Raw genomic sequence first — 21421 nt, forward strand, 5'->3', positions numbered from 1 at the left:
GGGCCGGTTGGTACTGGACACCGGAAGGGGGCGGAGCCGGCTGGTACTGGACGCCGGGCCAGCAGGGCTGACAGGATGGCTGTACGGCTAGAGCTGGAGCTGGTGTGGGGGGCGGGGCCACAGAGGGCGCCGGTGTTACGGCCTGAACCGGAGCTGAATTTGGAACTGAAGGGGTCACAGAAGTGGGAGGGGCCTGCGTTGCTGGCCAACAGGGCGCGTTCAGCTGGCCGTTCCAGCAGGGGGCCGGCTGGGCGGGCTGCGCCGGCTGCGCCGGCCACGCCGGAAAGCTGGATCCGGATGGCGGCAGGCAGGGCCAAGCGCTGCTGCCCGGCGTGCACGTGGAGGGGGGGCAGCCGCCACATTGAGCGTCTGCACTCTGATGGGGAAGGGGGCGGAACACACCAACCTTAGAGTCACCGACTGAACATCATTTAAATGATCGAATGTTAAGACGAGTTTACCAGAGTGGGGACCTGAGGACTGGAGGAGGAGCTCACGTCCATGATGCCTGCAGGGAGGAGCACGCTTAAATAAACTCCTCCCACTTTATATCTAACACAATCCAAAAAAACAAGCCAGAGGTTTGACAGGAGTTCAGAGAATGAAGATTTTAAACTATTAAACTATGAAACAAAAAAACTGAAACCAGAAACTAAAAAAACTCAAAACCACAAAAATTTAGAAACACAGAAACCAGAAACTACAAAAGGTGGGTTCTCTCAAAGCTCCGCCCACAAAAAACTTCAGAAACACTAAACAACAAACATGAAAAAAAAAACAGAACCAAGGTACGATGGAGTATTAGGACCACCTACAAACAAAAAAATATCTATTTTGATAACGACTTTAAAGAAGAATTAAAAATTGTAAATTTTCAAGAAATTTTAAAGTCTTACATTTTCTAAATTTAAAGTCATAAATTTTCTAAATTTGATGCTGTAAATTTTCAAGATTTAAAGTTGTAAATTTCCTCAATTTAAAGTCGTAAATTCTCTAAATTTAAAGTACTAATTTTTCCAAATTTAAAGTTTTAAATTCTCTAAATATAAAGCAGTAAATTTTCTAAATTTAAACTTTTTAGATTTAAGGTCGTGAATGTACAAGTTTTAAATTTGTACATTTTTGAGATTTAAAGTTGTAATTTTTTTATTTTAAAGTTGTAAATTTTTGAGATTTAACATTGTAAGTTTTATAGATTTAACGCCGTAAATTTTCTAAATTTAAATTTTTGAGATTCTGAGTGAATGTCGAAGAATTAAACTAGTAAATTTTCAAGATTTAAAGTTGTAATTTTTTATATAAAGTTGTAAATGTATGAAATTTAAATTTGTTAATTTTTAAGATTTAGTCATAAATTGTTAAGATTTAAAGTAATTAATTTACGAGAAAACATGTGTAATCATTATCTTTTTTTTGGTGGCTCTAATACTCTGTGGCACCAAAGAAAAACTCAGAACTAAAGAAATATTTTTCAGGATGTTCATGAAAGTTGCTCCTTAAAAGGATGACGGTGAACAAAATTGTTCTTCAAATCAAGTTTTTACTTAATATTCTTATTTCTGAATGAAAAAGGAAAACTTTTACAAATTAAATATTATAATAAACATTTTTCTATTTGTCTAAAACTGAAGTTAATAACTTTAAATACTTAAAAACATAAGTGTCACTTTTAAAATGCTATAAAAAACATAATTCAGAATAAATGAGAATATTAAGGATTTAAAGTTTATTTTTGTTTCCACTATTTATGACCATGTATGCTCTGTGACAGACCGGCGACCTGTCCAGGTGTACCCCGCCTTCGCCCATTAGTTAGGCTCCGCCCCCCCGTGACCCCGAAAGGGACAAAGCGGCCAAGAAGATGAATGAAAGAGTGAATATGACCGTGTAAAAGGAAAAAGCAAATGTGTTCAAAAATAATTTGCACATAGATTATAAAATGTCATCATAGTAACTTTTTTGTATAATTTTATACAAATATTTCAAGTGTTTGAATTAGTTTTAAATGAAAATATTTTACTTTAACTATGATAATCATTCAGTAGAGAAAATATATTAACATACATTTTTAAAATTAACTGCAGAAAATATGAATTCCAACTTATGGTTTGGAAAATCTTTAAAAAAAAAGCAAATATTTGTCAAAAAGTGATGAGAATCAGGAAGTGAGTTTCTCATTTTGATAAAGTTCATATAAATCTGCTCGTCTCACCTTCCTTCTCGCTCTCGTCTCAGCAGCTTCCAGCTCAGATTCTGATGCTGCTCGGCGCCGGCGGCTTTTATGGGCCGTCATATCGGCACCGCCCCACTCGCCCCTCCCGGCAGTGAAAACTCCCCTTTAGGGTTGAGAAACAGTTAGCCGCTAAGCTAAAGCGTTTTTGTTTTACTTTATTTAAAAACGGATCCATTTCACGGAAAAATGGGGAAAAATAAGGAGAATAAAAGTTGATTTTAGGATGTAGAGACCGAAGCTTCAATCAGCTGACCTGCACAAAGGTTCTGTTCTCGGCGGGTTCATTTGGTCATGGGACGCCTCTCCCTCACGCTAACACAATTACTGACAATAGACGGCCAGTCTGCACGACCAAACAATGCAGGACAATGCAGGACAATGCAGACTTCATGCTCGGTGATGAACGTCTCAGGATCTCTGCTCTTCTTCCAGCGTTTGGTTTCTGAATGAATTTCCACAGCAGATCCAGCTGCTCATGAACACAGCAGCTGTTGTCTCACTTTATTAGATCAACATTCATCTGCACCTTTAAAAATGTGGGAATCTGCAAAAACTCCTGCAGGAATTCAACACCTGACAGGAGACGCAGCAGATCAGGGAGAAGAAACTCCACCGTCAGAGCAGCTTTAGTGTCGGATTCAACGTCTCAATGTGTTCGTCCCACATTTTTAGCATTTTAATCACTTAGAAATACATTTTTGTAAAGTTTTGTGTTTCTTTAGCAGAACCACGATTGTCTGCTACAGCATGGACTTCATGGAAAATCTAACACTTCACAAATTCTGTTGGAATCTTTTACTTTGAGCCACAAAAATCCTCATAAAATCCTCAGAAATATGTTTTTAAGAACATAGAAAAACAAAGATTAAATATGTTTTCTTTATTCCAATTAATCTAATAATTTAAGGTTTTATAAGATAAACAGGAACATTAAGTTTCAACAGAAACAGTTTTTACTGTTCATTGTATAAACAAAACCATTATTGTGTCTTTTGCAAAAAGAATTAATCTTTTTATAAATAATTGTTAGAATAATTGTTTAGAAGTTTGTAAAGAATCTTAGAAAAACATTAGTTTTATGGTCATTTAAAATCAGATTTTTTTGTTTTTGAGGCATTTATGTGTGAATAAAAAAACATGTTTTTTTACATTTTTATGTTTAAAAAAAATCTAAATTACTTTATTTTTCTGGTAGAAAAGTCTTTTGTTGGTCGAACTGAGAGCAGAGACAATCAATAAAATAAAGACAATATTTACTCAGGTAAGAAAAAACAAATCAATTATAAGGTTAAAAATATTCTAAAATAAATACAATTGCAAAAAAAATCATTTTCATTTTCCATGAATTATTCATATACATTTTATTAGAAAGTGGAATTCTTTAGAAAATAAATGGGAGTTTATTGGGTTAAATTCCTATAAATACTTGAAATTTCTGTAGTTTTAGGAAAAGTGAAAGTTTTTCTAAAAACTTCCTAAAAAAATGATATACTTTTCTGTAAATTTAATTGCTCATTTTTTCCAAAGCAACATCAAAAAGTATGTAAATTAGAAAAATAAGAATAAAAGTGAAGATATTGAATTTTTTTAGATGAATTTTCAGATTACAAACCATAAATAAAGAAATAGATGAATCTATGGATGAATCCCAGAAGATCTGATTGTTCAACAAAAAGATGGAAACAAAAGGAGAAGATGAGTTTATGAACCCACATCTGCAGATGAAGGTAAACACTGGAGTCAGAGGAGCTTAAAAATCTCTTCTTTTGTTCTTCTTTTCTCCACCCAAACTGACCAGTAAACATCATTTCAGAACTAACGACATAAAAACACGTTTTCTGCTCTTTAGTTGTGGATTTATCTTAAAGAAAAGCTTGGACAGAACCGGATCAGCTGGAATGTTTCATGAGTTCAGTGGAGACGATCACCTTCAGACCTCTTATGCAACACGCCCTAATCAGCTTAAATGACACGATGGCGTTCTGAAGGCGTGCAGACCTTTCCAGAGAGGATTCTGGGAAAGTTCTCCTCCGCTCCAGAACTTTGAAACATCCCGACTGACATCTGGACTCCAGCTGGAGTCACAACGTCTGATACTCAGGTTGAAAGGAGAGCAAGTCATGATGTCACCTGCAGGAGAGCTCCTTTTGTTGCTCCGGCCAATCAGGGAGCTGCTGTGAGAAAAAGGAGGGAACAGTGAGGTGTGCTGCTGTTAGGCAGAAGAGCTCCTCCTGGCAGGAGCAGGGCTCCTCCGAGGAGGAGATGGGAGGCTTTAGCCTCCGATAAGCTCTGGGCTCCGTTCCAGCTCCTCTAAGCCGCCGCCGTCTCTCATCCTTAAACTGTTTGCGTCTCTCAAATGGACACCGAGTGAGTCTGGCGTGCAAACACGCGGCTTTGCGACGTCATCCCGCCGTGAGAGAAGTTTCTCTACCGCCACAAAGAAGTTTGAAGAAGAAGGAGAGACGCCTGAAATCAGAGGAGCTGCAGGGAGGGAGCAGCAGACACAGCATCGCTGCAGTTGCCATGGCGACGGGAGCACAACTGAGCTGGAGGTGGTTGGAGTGGAGGCTGTGCGCATGTCAGGGTGACAAACACAGATGAGCCCCGGTGGGGTTTAAACGGGGTCAAATCAGGATCAGGTCTGAAAAAAAAGAAATAAAAACTATTATACACTCAAACGTTAAGAACTGAAAGGACACGTTTGAAATGAGAAAAAAGAACATTTGAAGAAATATTATTTGAAGCCTGAAAGAAATATGCAAATTTGAAAAACATTATTGAAAATTAAAAAAAATACATAAATATGATAAATATATTTTAAGCTTAAAAAATATTGAGACTTGAAAAAGTATTAAAAAAACATTTATAAATGTGATAAATAAATATAAATTAGGATTAAAAGAAATATTGAAAAATACACTTGTAAATATGGATGAAATATATTTTAAACTTAGAAGAGAAATTAACATTTTGAAAAAAATTGATTTTTTTAAAATATATTAGAAAATTTTAAGAAGTATATTTTAACTTGAAAGAAAAATTGACAAATAAAAAATATTTAAGCTTGACATAAGTAATGAATGTGAGAAAAATGTATTAAAAAATGAAAATAAACTTCTTATTTTGAAAGATATTATTTAAAACTTCAAATATTGACAATTTGAAAAATACGTTTGTAAATTTGAACAAATACATTTTAAGCCTAAAACAAATATTGAAAATTTGAAACAAAAATAACAAAAAATAAAAAAACATATTTGTAAATTTGAAGACATGCTGTATATTTTAAAATTAAAAGAACAATTTAAAAAATAAAAAATATAAACAAATAAACAATTAAATCAAACTTTAAAATGACTTTTAAACTTGATATACTGAATGTTTTAATAAATATATTTTTTAATTGGAAAATTATTTATTTTAGACTTGATAGAAATATTGAAAGTTTAAAAAAAATAATTTGTAATTTTGAATGAAAACATTTAAACTTAAAAGAAATATTGATTTAAAAAAAAAGAAGATCTGAAGCTAGAATTTAAGAACAAGAGGAATAACAAAGATGATTCAAACAACAGACAGTGTTGTAGAAAGGAAATGACATCATCTCAATAATCTCTACCACCTGATGTCAATCATGCCCTGGTAGCCAATGGGCTCAAGGTTCCACCCCCCCATGTAAAATTAGGCTCAATAATCAAAATCAAATTCTGAATTGAATTATAAATTGAGGACTGATAGCAAAAAAAAAAAAAAAAAAAAAAACAGTTGGAACAAATAAACATTATTTTTCATTCCCCTAATTTTATTATTTATTTAGAATAGGTTTTTTTTAAATGTATATAATTTTTTAAAAACTTTTTTTATACTTTTTTTTCTCTCTTCTTCAAATTTGGAGTCTTGTTTTTTTTTACTTTAAGCTGACTGAACCCCATCGTTTAACCTCAACCAAACACGCTCCAGCAGGCTGCAGTTCCAGCGGCCGCCACTAGATGGGGGTGCTGTGCTCTGACAGAGATCACGTGGTGCATTTGCAGGAACCAAAATAAACAGAAGGATTATTGTTAGTCATTTATTGCTTGACTGTATTGTAATATAAATATATATATATATTGACTCTTTTCTTATAGAATTTCATGGATGTAGATTTATCTGAACTTTGACCTCCATGGAAACCTCTTCTAAAGGATCTTTGGATTATTTGACGTTTTAAGCATTTTTTGTTTTTCATTAAACTCAGACCCCTCACCAGAGGGAGGGTGATGGGGGGTCTCATCCTCCCAGGTGCTCCACATTCCCCGCGCGCGCGCTCTCCGCCCTCTCGGCGCTCATTCGCTCCTGTCAGCGGCCCGGATGTGGCGCACAGCAGCGCCCCGTCCCGTCCTCCGCTCGGCGATGATAACATGGCGCTGGTGGACACATAACGGCGCCCATCCGCGTGAGCACCGCCGCAGCCGCAGAGCAGACTGAAACCGCGGGACATGTGAGCGCGCCGACCGCCGGACGAGCAGGTACGCGCGCGCGGCGTTTTCCTCCACAGGCGCGCGGCGTGACGCGGCGTTTCAGCGGCTGCGGCGGCTGCTGCCTTCGGTCACCGGAGAACCGGAGGAGGCAGGAACGCCGCCGCGGCGGGGAGATGCTCGCGTGCGGGGTCTGCGGTGTTTCCGTTAGCGCCGCATCCGCGCACAAACGAATGTGTCATTTGGGGCGCGCGCGTGTTGTCATGGCTGTCAGGCGCCGCGCGCGCCGACCGCTGTCCTTGGTGATGAACTGGGCGGGCATCCGACGTTTGCGTTTCTGCAGACTTCCTCCTGAAACCCGCTTCTCTGACGCGCAAACACGCACGCGGGGGGGGACCTGCGTGGCCTCCAGTGCGGGAACCTGCGTGGCCTCCAGAGGGGTCACGGAGATCCGGGCTCCTCTCGCTGCTCTGCAGGAAGGAGGACTCCATCTCTTTATTCTCAGTTCATCTCTGCATCCTCTCAGTGCCGCGTGCTCACTTCCGCGTGCCGCCCGGCGCTGATGGAGGCCAGGTAGAGGCTGGAGCAGAGCAGATGGATGTCTCTCAGGTGTTTGTCTGGGTTAGATCGTGGAGACGGAAGTGGAAAGTGGTCGCGTGGGCCTCTGACCTTTGACCTTAGGCCCCCATAAGCTCATAATCACGCTAATAACAAGACTCTAATAATGTGGGGGGGGCAAGAGGTCATGACCCGCAGCATCTCTATTCTATTCTATTCTATTCTATTCTATTCTATTCTATTCTATTCTATTCTATTCTATTCTATTCTATTCGCTTTTATCGCTGCTTCTGTGCAATAAAAGAACAATACTAATAATAACCTGCAATAATTGATGATTTTATAATATATTCATAATTCAGTTGTTTGTGATAAAACATTATAGTAAAAAATGGAAATGTGAGTCAATAGATTTCAGAATTTGTGTCCGATTTTGCAAATAAATGCTGATTATAATAGGAAAGAATCAACATTATCAAGCTAATTGGTGGATTTAAAGTGTTGGGGTTAAATTATCTCCTAGTTTTATACAATAAAACTTAAAAAAAACTCAGAACCATAAACGATATTTATTGATCAAATATGTTTTCATACACTATCTGCATCTGAAACTTAGGAATCCCACATTTTCATTATTAATAGATGTGATTTTGTGATGAACTACAAATAAAGCTTTAGAAAATTGCTGCAGTTTTATTTTAGTCCTAAACGTCCGGTTCCTGACAGACGGAGCGGCGGCTCGGTTCTCACCGGCAGCAGGAAGTCGGGTTGTTTCTGGGGATGGTCGGCGTCCGTCGTGGTCGTTTCTCTGATCTGCTCTTTGCTTTATCGCTCCTTCAGGTCGTGACCTTCAGCGCTTCTGTGCAGCTGGAAACAATCCTCTGAGTCTGAAAAAGAGAGAAGCTTTTATTTTTCAAATTTGAGCTACAAGGAGAAAAATGAAGAAGTTTGAAGCTCAGGAAGTCGCGATGAAACACATTAAGTTATGGACACACCGAGCGTTTGGTGCACGTTCAAGAACTCGCAAATACCGGTTCTTGAACGCACCTTTTGTATATTGTTCTGTACTTCCACTATCCGATTCTGGTGCACCAACCTACAGTTGGAAGAGACTTGGTACCAAATCTCACACATTTTGTTCCAAACTTTTTCATTCTCAGCTGTATATTCCGATATACCAAAGACAAACTTCAGTTATTGATTTCTCCTCCATGATCAATTTTCAAACGGTTTTCTGCAACTTAAAACGGACTTCATCTATTTGTTATCACTAAAATCCCAGTCCCCTGATTGGTTAAGGCTCATTTAACTTTTAACGTGTGTTCAGTGCTCGCACGTTTTGGACGTAGAGCCCAAAAACGGTCATAAAAACTTTAAAAAGCTTCATGGTGTCACAAACTGGATCCAAGTGCAGCTAAAAGTCCTCGAAGCTAAATCAGGTCAGGCAGAGGTCAAACAGGAACGTGAGAACAAGCAGAGTGGTCAGGGTCCAGACGGTAGAATGAAACGGGCTTCTGGGAGTGACAGCGGGGGCTGATGGGAAGTGTAGTGTGGAGACCCAGGAAGTGCTGGTACTGTGGTGATGGATCCCACTGATGACCAGAGGGGGAGACAGAGGACGGATTGGTGACCAGTGGGAACGATAGAGTTTTGAAGGCGGAATTACAGACTTTTAACAGGAAGTGGTCTCTTTATCGCGTCTTAACCACGTGAACGTAGCTTTACAGGTGTTACAGGTGTTTTTGAACCAGAGGGAAAGAAAGACCGCAGACTGTCTGGAGACGTTGCATCTCTTAGCTGGTCTGGAGGTCTGGATGCTGATGAAGACGCTGCAGGAAAAAACAACGTTTTGGTATTTGGTTTTTGACTCGTTTTGAGTTCAAACGCATTCAAATGTTCGTTTTTGGACCAAATTCTACAGAAAAAACTTGCATAAAATGTGAATAAAGAACAGCAACAAGTTTAACTACATTCTTAAACCACGTGTCAAAGTCAAGGCCCGGGGGCCAGATCCGGCCCTCCAGGTAATTCTATCCGGCCCTCCAGATCATTTTATTTTATTGTTATTAATGACCCGAAGTTATCTTACACTCATTTCTAACTTGTATAAATTTGACAAAATATATTTTTATAGAGAGTAAAATATTGAAAGTTATTTAAGGTTTAAGTTGATTTAATCTGGAATAATATTCCTGTCTTTTTATTATTCATAATTATGTAAAAGTTTTGTTTTTTGGTATTCTGCTATAATTATGGACTCTTTTGTTCTTTACTAAGATTTTTTAGGTTATTTTGGGGTTAATATTTCAGTTACATGCTAGCTGTTTTGGCTAATTTAGGCTTTTTTAAACAACATTTTGGAGTTAAGCTAATATTTCCTCGATAGCTGTTTTGGCTAAGTTAGGCTTTTTTCAGTTTTTCAGGCTACTTTGAAGTCTAGCAGTTTGTCAGCGACATATCTCTGTTTTGGATAACCTAAGTTTCTTTTATAGTTTTTTTAGGCTAATTTGGCATTTATCTAATTTTTTCGCTGGCTATCAGCGTCTTGAGCGGCCAAATTCAGCTCACAGCATTCACACTAGCATTATTACAGGTAATGTTGTATATCTAGTTCATAATTGCGGTAAAAAGTTACATTTTTAAAGTTTAAAAATGTAGTTTTAGAGGGACTTAGAGGATTTTGGACCGTTGTGTGATTGAGTTTGAGGTTTGGAATCATTGTTTTCCTGAATTTTCTTTGAAGTATATTTTAGATTTTAATATTTTTGGGCACTTCTGTTCTTTTTGTGTCAACAAATCATAATTTTAAGGAATCCAAATGAAATCAATTTTAGTTTTTTTCAATTGATGTTAAATCAGTAAGTCAGAGTTTCTCTGGATTTGGTGAGGAACTGTCCGTGTCATTCCAGTTGATCTCACCGTAACGCTGTTCGAGGTCCTGATCACAACCGCTCTCCGTGGCGAGCGATGCCAGAGCGCGGCTTCCTGCGTTCATCATCACTATCATAATAATAACCTTTGAAGTCGTGGCAGCCCTGAACTCCCACACTCGCCGAGAAGGTCCTCTTCTGCCGAGCGCCTCTGCACGAGGAGGCAGCTCTTAGGAGCCGTCAGATGTGCATAAATAGTCTTTCAGAGGATCACGCCGCGCTCGGCTCACAGAAACGCTCCGAAAGTTCAGGGAGTTGAATAATGCAGCGGATGAGCTGATGCTCCTGGAGCGGGAACGTCTGCCGACTGACGCCGTGCAGCTTACTGTCTAAGTTTGGGGGCTAATGCAGCTGAAAGTATACATTTATTAATGTAAAACGCTGCAAGAAGAGGAGGTGGTGGAGAAGTGACAGGAGAGAGGAGTCAGTGGGAGGAGCTTCAGCACTTCTTCTTTTTATCCCATTTAAAGTCCCGATCACCGATCATCTTTTGATCCATTTACAAAGAGGTTTTGGCCAAAATCTGCGTTGTTTTCCAGGACAGTTTCTGCAGAGCTTCAGGATTTCATTAGAAATTAATTGTTGATGCACAGTAGCCCCGCCCCCTTTTAACTCCCTTTTTCGTCGAGCTCGGCACAAGGAGCTTGTGGAGTATTTCTTACGTCACAAATATGATTTTTTTTTATCCACTTTTGATCCATTTGAATAAATAAATCCCCAGAAATCCAATTTTATTCTTGATTTTCTTGATTTATGTCCTCCATCATCAGGAAAACCTCACAACAACACGTTCAAAACACAATTTTTATCAAAATTTGAGTCTGAAGACAAACTGAAAAGATTTCTCCCAATGAATAGATTTTTTGCGATCACAGGAAGTGATGCGTTTGTGTCGTTTGTCATTTCTCCTCCTCTATCACTGCAAAAGATCCTAAAATAGAAAATTCACCTCAAGACAACTTACTTTTATCTGACTGGATAGAATTAAAAAGAAGAAAATTGTGATTTTTATGAACAAAGGAACAATTTTGACAGGAAATAGAAACAAATTGTTGATAAAATAAAAGCACAACTCGAAAAATTTAGGTTTGGCACAAAAAAGTCAAAATGTAACCAAAAAAGAGTTTATAGTTAAATAAATAAACAGCAAAAATAGGAAAAGATTAAGTCAGTTTTTACTTCAAATAAAATATCAAAATCTAGAGAAACATTCCAAAAGAGAAATGTTTGATAGAATGACTAAAAATAGAAAATAAAGTCCAATGTGAATATTGTTTTGCTAGTTATAAGCAAATAATTTGTATTTTTTGAGTTTTTATGAATTTAATTGTAGTTTATTTTGATTTTAGTGACAAAAAACAAGTTTTAATGAGTGGAAATGACTCATTTTACAAGAAAATATGAACAAAATGCGGATTAATAAATCCGTCAAATCTAAATTGATTCTGAACACATAAATCTACATTTTTTTCTAACAAAATAATGACTAAAAAACATCCTCAACAACCAAAAATGACAGCAAAATTAGAGTTTTTTTAGTCTTAAATTAAGTTTTTCTCTTAAAAATCATGTTTCCAGACGATTTGCCTCCTTTCTATAATAATTGACTTTTCTAGATGAAAATCTTGTAACGTTGTGGAGCTCAGAGGAGATGCTGATAGTTTTCTTTTTCTGAACAAACTCGTCAATCTTTTACTGACTTCCCAACACAGTGATTGACGTGGACTGAATGTGTTCTTGCTGCAAAAGCACGAGGATTAGCAGAGACATATGTTGTGTGTGTGTTTACAGCTATTGTCTGAGCCTTTAAGTGTGTGTATGTAAACTAACCGTCGACGGTCCGCAGTAATCGCTCTTAAAGGGACGCTCGTTCACTACGCTAAGCCGTGAGCTCGCTCCTCAAACAAACGCGCTGGAGGAGAAGGAAGTTCTCCTTATGTAGGACACTTTGATAAGAACGACTGAATATTTCTCCCTTTTTTGGTCGCTGGTGTTACTTTTTCATTGTTTTCAAGTGTCTCCAAAGAGTTGAAAACGCTGATCAAAAGGACATTTTTTCTGTTAAAGAAAGGAAATAAAACTTTAAATAAACTAAAGGAATATTTTCCACAAAAATCTTTGAGTACGGTGGCCCTGAAGGTCAAATCACATCAACAAATCACTCAATTCAAAAGCAAATTAAAGCTCACAACACATAAAAAAGTAAAATGAATAATAATAATTTTAAAAAAAGGTAGGAATGTTACAGATTGAATGATGAGTTTTGAAGAAACAGACAGATGAACTTTGGTTCATTGATCAATCACCAAACTGTGGCAGTGGGCGGGGCTTAGAGAAGTAACTTCTGTCTGAAGGAATCACCAAATAACTTCCTGTTGAAAACATATCCCATAATTCCTCCTTTGAATAATTTTGTTACATTTCTGGAGCATTTCTTTTTTATTTTGTTGAATTTATTTGTGAATATTTTATGCTTTAGGCGATTTTTCAGAGAAGCATTTGTAAAATCTAATGTTGTTTTATTTATTTATTTTTTCTTTTTTTGTCGTCGTTGTGATCTTTGATATGTTTTTGCTTTGAGTGATTTGTATTTTTTTTCTATTTGACCTTTAGGGCCACCGTACTTCAGAGAAATGTCAGAATCCTCCTCCGTTAATGAATTTAATCCCAATTTATCTTAGATTTAATTATAAGTTTGAAAATGAAGCTTTCAAAATAATCAGTTTATGTGTCCTGATTTTAATGTTTTTTATTAATCTTTAAAGCTTTTCTTCTATTCATGTCTAATCTGCATGTTTAGTGTTTTTTAAGTTAACAAATATATTTTAACATTTAATAAAAAATAAAATAAAAGAAACATTTTATTTTTATTGTAAACTTTATAAATCTTTAAAAAGAAAAAAATTAAAGAAAAAAATATTATATTTAGTTTTGATGGTAATTTATGGTAAATCTTTAAATGTTTTACAAATAACTTTTTACATTATTAATATTTGTTTTATGAGTTAATTCAAATCAGAAAATGAGTGAAACTGTCAAAAAATTCACTTTTTAAAGTCATCTTTAGTTTTTTTTCTCATGTTAATGTTTTATTTTGGAAAGTCTTCATATTTTGTCTTTAGAACCTCCTTGTTTTTTTTTTACATCTTTTTTGGAATAATAAGAATTTCAAATCAGTAAATGTATCATAATTCTAGATTGTTTTAGAGCATAAAGATGTTTTTTTCTGGACTTTTCTCACATTGAAGATTTCTTCATAGCAGTTTTTTAATCTTTTGATTCTTAACTTTGAAACTTTTTGAGGTTCCTCCAAAAGCCAGAACAAAAAACAAGTTTCTCTGTTTTTGCTCAAACCGGTTGTGATTTATTTGGTTTAGATAAAGATCTCCTGAAGGTTTGAGGAGCAGGAATCTAATTTTTTGAAGATCTGGAGCGATCCTGGTTTGGAAATGAAGCAGAAGTTTCTGGTTCCGTCACAAACTGATGATGAAGCAGAAGCCAGGAGGACGACGGTCAGTCTCTGATTGGAGATCCGTCAGGCGGAGCTTCATCAACGCCCAGTCGAACGTGAACGACGGCTCGGCCTGAAACAGACGTGGGGCGCTGCGCCTCCGGAGGGAAGGGGGACTTCAAAGGGAGATGGGGATTCTGGGAACGCCGTTTGAAAAGTGCGGCTTTCAGAACAAACGAAGAATCGTTTTATTCCTGAGCAGAAGATGAAAAGACAGAAACGGTTAAACGGTTCCACTTTTATCTGGAGGAGAGCCGAGAAAAAACTGAAAGAAGAACTTTTGCTCATTTATTTCAGGACTGGAACAATATTAGCTAAAAAATAAACAAGAAGAAGCTTTTATTTTGTTAAATTCACACTCCAATCATCCTTTGATCAATTTTCTCAGCCAAAATAAAAAAAAGCTGTTTTCTAGGATACAGTTTCTGCAGGAGTTCATTTGAAATTCACCTCTGAGATGTGGGCGGGACTCCAGAGTGGAGAAACCCCGCCTCCTTTCCCACCCTGATCTTTTCTTAAACACAATTTCTTCCTAAAAAATACTTAGAAATGCAATTTTGATCTTAAAGTGTTTAATAAATGTTCTCCTTCATCAAAAACACAATTTTAATTGGAATTATTCTTTAAAAAAAGAGAAAAAAGATTTCGAGGAGTCTCTGTTTGTCAGGACACCGACCTTTTGACGCTCAGACGACACCTCATGTGTCAGTTAGAGATTCACTTTGTTATATCTTTTTGGGCTGCACTATGGAGCAGTGGTTAGCCGTCTCTCCTCACAGCGAGAATGTTCTGGTTCAAATCCCTGCTGGGTGTGGCGTCTCACAGCGGTTGTATTCTGTCACATAAAGAAAGATTTACTGTCCAGCTGTTGGTGCATCAAATGGATTTATTCCATAAACTTCTTTTTTCTTGTGGTTTATTTCCCATTTGACCCTACTTGACCTCCTCCCAGAGCCGGCCTCTTCCTGCTTCATCTCCCCTCTCCTCAGGACCGCGGTGGTACATCCCTGACGCTCTGCTCTCAGACTGACTGAAAAGTGTTTAAAAACCTCGTTTCTCTCAGCAAAAAGCAGGAACTCTCTTCAGTGAACCCAGCAGACCACAGGGAGGAATCTTCTGTCCCGATAATTACACGGAGGACGAGTTCCTGACAGGAGAGCGTCACAGAACCATGATTTATCTGAGGTGAGACGCATCCGCATCCCAACGTTTGGTCTGTGGTGCTGATGGACTCCATCCAGAACCACGAGGCGGCTTTGGATTCCTGCTGAGATTCTGGAGAAGCGTTTGAGGAGCTCATGCTTTTATTTTGACGTCATTTTTAATCCCAACAGTAAATCTAGTTTCTGCAGATTATAGTTTCCATTCGTCTTAGCGGGTTTGTTTGAGAGCACACGCTGCACGTCTGCGTGACTGCATGCATCTCGGATGAATGCTCGCCACACGGATGACGCGGCGTGCATAGCAGAGCGCACAAATGAAGGGATGAAAGCGCCGGTCCGGTGACACAGCTGTGCCCCGCCCCCTCGCCGGGATGCTGACAGCAGAGAGAACAGAAGTGACGTGCTGGCGGCGTGCGTTTTGTCAGAGCAGCTGCAGGTTCGTGCCGGTTTGATGGCTTACCTACCGGCCAGATGTTTGATGGCGTTCTAGACGCAGACGGCGCTCGGAGCGTCTGATTGAGGCGGAAATGATCAACGTTTGCAGACATGATGATCTCTGAGAAGCTGAAAAACACAGTTACTTAATTTAAATGATTTACAGCACAATTATACGTTTTTTGTTTTTGTTTTAATGAACCTAATTATAGTTTAATTTGTATTAAAAATAACTTAGTAAGTGGAAATCTTAGTGTAATCTCAAAAAATATTAATAACATTTAAAACTTATTCAGAAAATACATTTAAATTTCTGTTTAAAATTGATTAAACTTTAAGTTAAAGTCCATAAAACTGAACTAAAAATCAAAAATCTTGTTATTACATTAAAAACATAAATAAAAAAACTGTGCATTGATTATTTTATTCGATTAGTTTAAAAAAAGTGTTTGAGTCAGTAAAATATCCTGTGTTTTTCCTTGAGATTTCATCCTGAAAATAAGGAAAAGTATTACATTCTTTAAGCTTTAGTGATGTAAAACAGTTCCAAAGTGCTAAATCATCAATTTTTTTACATTTAAGATGAAGTTTGAGACTGTTTTACTGTGAAGATCTTCTTCAAATGTTCAAAACTGATTTATTTGATTTATTTTCTCCTCCATGTTATAAAGTAATTATCTTTATTATAATACAGTTAGACTTATTTAGAAAATGTCTTAAATCAAACAATTTATTTTTTTTAACTTAAATCAAGTTTTTCTATGGTAGAGAGTTTATAGCAAAATTAATTTTGACAAATTTAAATAACAATTTATTTATTTATAGCCTTTTAGATTACGGTCACATATCCCATAATGCCACAGTGTAAAGACAAGTTTTTCAGCAAATTCTGCATGTGGCGGCATTTGTAATTGACGATTTTTCTACATTAAGAAGTGTGCTCTGAGTCCAGTGTTGGGTTATCGGGAAATTCGATTTGCCGATATATCGCAATACTTCATTTGACGATACTTCTATTGATTTAAAATGCCGAGGTGGCAATATTTAATTAGTTATTTATGCGTCTTGAACAGAACTTTATTTCCTCAATCAGACTTCAAGGCAGATTCATTCTATGCTTTTCTTATAAGGAAAATATTTTGTTGTGGAAATCGGACAAAACAAATATTTCTTAATATTCCAAAAGAAAATCAGCATGAATTTGTGGGTAAAAGTGACTTGCATATAAGAGAGTTGCAGTTCTTAATGTTGTGATAATTAAATAAAATTAATTTTACCATTTTATTACAATGAATTAATACTTTTTCTTAGTCATACTCTTACGAAAAAATAGTGAAAAATTGTTCTGGTGCAATCTTGGGACATATCGCGATACGTATCGGATCATGAGCTGGGTATCACGATATGTACCGTATTTTCTGGAGTATGAGTCGCAGTTTTTTCCATAGTTCAGCCAAGGGTGCGACTTATACTCAGTTGTTATACTTGTTATTTTCCCAGTAAACACTTGTTGTCTTCTAGCGGTTGTTTCCTCTAACAACCGCTAGAGGGCGCTGCATCTGAGTATTCACTACTGACAGTGGAAGAAGAAGTGTCGTCCAAAACAAACACGGAAGAGAATCTGATTGTTTTCCTATTAACCCTTTCCTTATACAGATCAAAAGATTAGTATTCTTGTATTAATTATTTTAGCTACACTGAGCTTAGCAGATTTGTGTGACTTCTACTCCAGAATTACACGTATTAATGCTTTTCTTCTTCTTGATTAGACATTTTTTGCTCTTGTGTCTTATAGTCTGGAAAATACGGTACTGTATCACCAGAACTCCTGCCAATACACGACCCTAGTCCAGTGACAGACTAATTAACTGGTAGGAGGGTCTTTCTGGTCCCCAATATCCTCTGATGATTGTTGTGCCGCCCTTAGAAATCGTACGGGTAGCGGTGCGGACACTCGCTGACATGTAGCATAAACGCCACAAAAAGTCTGGATTGCGCTGATTTAGAGAAAACTTGGAAAAGAAGAAATTAAAACCTGATAAAATATCTCCAATGTCTAAAAAAACCCAATGTTTCCAATCTTTACCAGTTTTATAGAAGCCTGGACCCCTCCAGTGATTAATTAGTTCATTTGCAAACTTAAAATTGATTGAAGTCGCATTTTTATGAAGTAAAATCCTTTAGATTTGAGTCATTCAGAGACCGTCTGAAAAGAGCCAAGAAGGTCGGTAAAAATGGAGCTTCAGACCACAAAATGTAACTCCGAGCTACCCAAACACGACTCCTCGGCCCGTTCCTGTCCTTCCTCCACACAGAACCAAATATTTAGCTTTTCTTCTGCGCCTTCGTTTTTGTTTTCACTGTCGTCTCCTGTCTCGTTCCCACAGCAAAACAAACTGAGCTGGCAAACTCCAGGTCACCACATCTGTGGCCCTCACCTGATGAAGATGAAGGCTTCCGGTTCTCCACTATTTGAAAAAGAAAACTTCAGTCATGTGTGACTGTTAAGTGATTCTCCTGATCCTTTTCATGCGTGTTTCAGCACATAAAACTCAATCGTTCATCAATCTTGGTGTCAAAACGTTCAGCTCGTTCAGGACATTACTGCTTGTATTTTTGGTATTTATAAACTTTATAGTTTTTGAAATATTGAGACAAATATGCCCCATAAGAAATTAATAAGAAAGTCTTCAAATTTAAACATTTTAAGTAGATTAGCAACAAACTTTAAATATATTCATGGTCTGTTTTCATCTTTTAAAGTAATTTTCAAACAATTTGGAGTTTAGCTAATATTTTAGCAACATGCTAACGCTTTTGGGTAATCTGTTATCTACTGAGGCTTTTAAAGGCTAATTTAGAGTTTAGCTTCTATTTTAGCAACAAGCTAACATTTTTGACTCATTTAGTTCACTGAAGAATTTTAGGCTATGTCGGAGTTTAGCTAGTAGTTAAGCAATGTGCTAGCTTTTTGGCTGATTTGGCATCTACTAAGGTTTTTTATGCTAATTTGGAGTTTAGCAAACAATTTAGCAACATGCTAACGTTTTTGACTAATCTAGTTTACTTAGGAATTTTAGGTTATTTTAGAGTTCAGCTAGTATTTAAGAAATGTGCTAGCATTATGGGCTAATTGGTTATACTGAGTTTTTTTTATGCTAATTTAGAGTTTAGTTACTTTTCCGGAAACAGGCTAACGCTTTTGACTCATTTAGGTCACTGAAGAATTTAGGCTCCTTTGGAGTTTAGCTAGCATTTAATCATGCAAGTTTTCTTTTTTTTTAATTCTTTTTTGCTAGTTTGGCATCTACTAAAGTTTTTTGGGCTGATTTGGAGTTTAGCTCATTTTTCATCTGATCCGGCCCATCTGTCAAGTTTTAGAACCCTTTATGGCCCGTGAGTCTAAAGTTTGCCCACCGCTGATCTAGACCATCGATGTACGTTGACCAACCAAAGTTGCGTCATCGCGTCACATGTCACTATGTGGCCTAAACTCGTTCCCACCGAAGGCCGAATGTACGGAGCCCATGACCTGACATGGGCAAAAAAATGTTAATTTGTTCCGTCGAAATGATAATTGGTTTGAACGGAATAATAACTTGTTCCCACGAAGTAACAATTCTTTCAAACTAATTATTACTTCAAGGGAACGCTTTAATTATTTCGTGGGTACGAATCATTATTTACTATGAACTAATTATTATTTCGAGGGAATGAATTCGTATTTTTCTTACCCATGTTACGTCACAGGCTCCTTACAAATATGACCTTTTTTGTTGCAAATATTCGGCCAAATATATTCGGTGGTCGTGTATTTGGTGCATCCCTAGTACAAAGTAAAAATCACCAAGAACATTTTGGCCTCTTATATTAATGACTGTTCACCTTTCAACACATCCCATCTCTATGAGTCCGCTTTGGCAGAGATTTTGACGTCGTCCCGACACATCCCTGTGTTTTATCCATGGGGGCGGGGACACACTACGGCTCCATTGTGGCTACATAAGCAATATCTTTGCCGTGTTTCTGCAGCGTCCTACATAAAGCTGCGGGTGTTTTAATATTTTAGATGATTTTCCACGTTCAAGTGACCACTTACAGTGAAAAGTTTATGTCAACGCTCCTTTTGGGCTTCAGCGTTCAAAACTCTCAAGTTCTTGCATCGCTCCGCACATTTTTAAGACCGTTTTTGGGCTCTACATACAAAAAAAACGTAAACTGGTAATAGCAGTCCATTCTGGTTTTTGTCTCATAAACGTATCAAACGTCCAGCTGCTGTAATTCTAATGTACCAGATTCAGAACCTGACCCAAGAGGTCCAAAAAAGCAGGAGAGGACTCTTTAACTGTGACATTATTTAGCAATGAAGAAACCCTTAAAACATACATGAGTTTGTTAAACGTACAGACTGTTTCTCTCTTCTTCTGCTTTCTGGGTCAGAAGATTCAAAGTTCTGGTTGACTGAACATGCCTGATCCAGCTAATCAGGAGCTTCAGACCAACAGGGATGGTGGATTTGGAGGACCGGGGTCTGGTGGTCTGGATCTTCCCAGTCTGGATGTCTGTGTCGCCTCACAGCCCCAACAGACACTCACAGTTGTGTAGCGTTTCAGAACACAGCGAGGTCCTAATCCCGGTACCTTATCTCTGAGCATCAGTGTGGGAAGTCATGCGGACCGGTATGAGCGTGAGCCTCCGACGCCGCGCGCCCGATGAGAGCGTCTCTGCTGGATGCGTGTCACGGTTTCACACCGAGGCCCACCACTGCCTGGCGGCCCACATTAGCCGAGAAGCTGCTCGGTGGAAGCAGAGCGGCTATATTTAGCTGAGTGTAGTCAAGAGGCTCTAATGTCAAGAGACCAGTAAAAGGCAGATGTAGTCAAAGGGATTTCTGCTGCTGTTCACATCACTGTTACGGTTCAGACGCAAACGAGAAACGGCGTTCGGAACTTTGGATCCCACCGCTTAACCATCATCGACGTGAACTCATCGTTTCTGAGTCTGCTTCAGTTTATTCACAAAAAATAGATGTATATTTGAAAATAAAACAGGAATTTATTTACTCTTTAAGAGAGAAATGTGTGTGAAAAACTAAAATAAATGTCTTTTTCCAGCAAACGAAAGCAGTGAACAAATCAAGCAACAGATTTTTGATTGTTTGAGATCGAATGTTTTAAATTTATAAGACAAAAAAATGAAGCTTTTATAGTCGTTTATGTATTTATTGCACTCAGAACACAATTAAAGACTCATAAAAATCAGTTTAAGGCTTAAATGTATTAGTATAAACATCCTGGTGGTTATGGTTGGAGTTTCTATTAAGCTAAACTCTCCAGTCAGCTAAAAAAAGTTAAAGAAATCTAAGATGATATCGTATTTGTTATAAATGAATTTTATTTTTTATTGAAGGAGTAGAAGTTGTCTAGATGACATTTTTCATATATTTAGATATATTACTCTGGTGTTACTCTGATAATTTTAAATAATATGAATTTAAATAAGTTTTACTAAGAAAAGGGAGTTTTATGTCTTTAAAATACGTATATTTGTACGTTTCTCCTAAATATATCATATTTAGGCACTAGAGCATCTAGGCACTAATATCCTAATTTCTGGACGATAGTCATTTTAATGTACAAGAATGACACAAGATAAATTTATCTTAAAAATTATATGTTGTTTACTCTTAATCTTCTGTGGCTGTTTTAAAATGGTTTTAGACCTAATTAAGAGTCAAATCCAACTTTACAGTTTCATTAAATAAAGCAAATCTGTTTCCTGAAACCACTCAGTATTTGCAAAAAAAATTCTATTTAAGAATATTAAAAAAAAACAAAAATTTAGATGTTTTAGAGATCAGATGACTCAGCGGGATGTTTAGGATTATATGTTTTAATTACTCCACGTAAAAAAAACAGAAAGTTTAGTTTATAAACTAGAAATTAGACAAAAACACAAAAATAAGTGATTAGGATTTACAGTGTTGGTCCACAGAAACCAGAAGATGCTGAGGCTGAAACCACCTTCTGCTTCACAGGTTAGTGTAGGAAGTATGATGGTGTGGGCCTGACTTTTGGTTTCCATGAAGGAACTCTGAATGTTTGGGACGATGCAGTGAAATGGGAACTTCCTGT

At 37.3% G+C, this 21421-nt stretch overlaps 2 protein-coding genes and 1 long non-coding RNA gene across 3 annotated transcripts in view; 1 reads left to right on the forward strand and 2 right to left on the reverse strand.

Moving 5' to 3' along the window:
* LOC112157692 (galectin-3) overlaps nt 1-2823 on the reverse strand; it is a gene marked incomplete in the record, with an annotated part of 4117 nt that extends 1294 nt beyond the window's left edge. Inside the window, 3 exon segments of the mRNA XM_024290586.2 lie at nt 9-376; nt 462-552; nt 2213-2823. Of these exon segments, the coding sequence (XP_024146354.1) occupies nt 9-376; nt 462-503 (410 nt within the window).
* Nucleotides 2824-6310: 3487 nt separating this feature from the next.
* pak5 (p21 protein (Cdc42/Rac)-activated kinase 5) overlaps nt 6311-21421 on the forward strand; it is a 66406-nt gene continuing 51295 nt past the window's right edge. Inside the window, exon 1 of the mRNA XM_024290580.2 lies at nt 6311-6741. The gene's annotated coding sequence lies outside the window, so the exon portion shown is untranslated. The remainder of the gene's footprint in view (nt 6742-21421) is intronic.
* LOC118598192 lies at nt 13246-20246 on the reverse strand. Its single transcript, XR_004947313.1, has 2 exons — nt 19928-20246; nt 13246-15416 (listed from the first exon to the last, which is right to left on the reverse strand). It is a non-coding gene; the product is annotated as an uncharacterized LOC118598192 (long non-coding RNA).

This window comes from Oryzias melastigma, linkage group LG24 (genome assembly GCF_002922805.2).
Source record: "Oryzias melastigma strain HK-1 linkage group LG24, ASM292280v2, whole genome shotgun sequence".
In the NCBI taxonomy this organism is placed as follows: domain Eukaryota; kingdom Metazoa; phylum Chordata; class Actinopteri; order Beloniformes; family Adrianichthyidae; genus Oryzias; species Oryzias melastigma.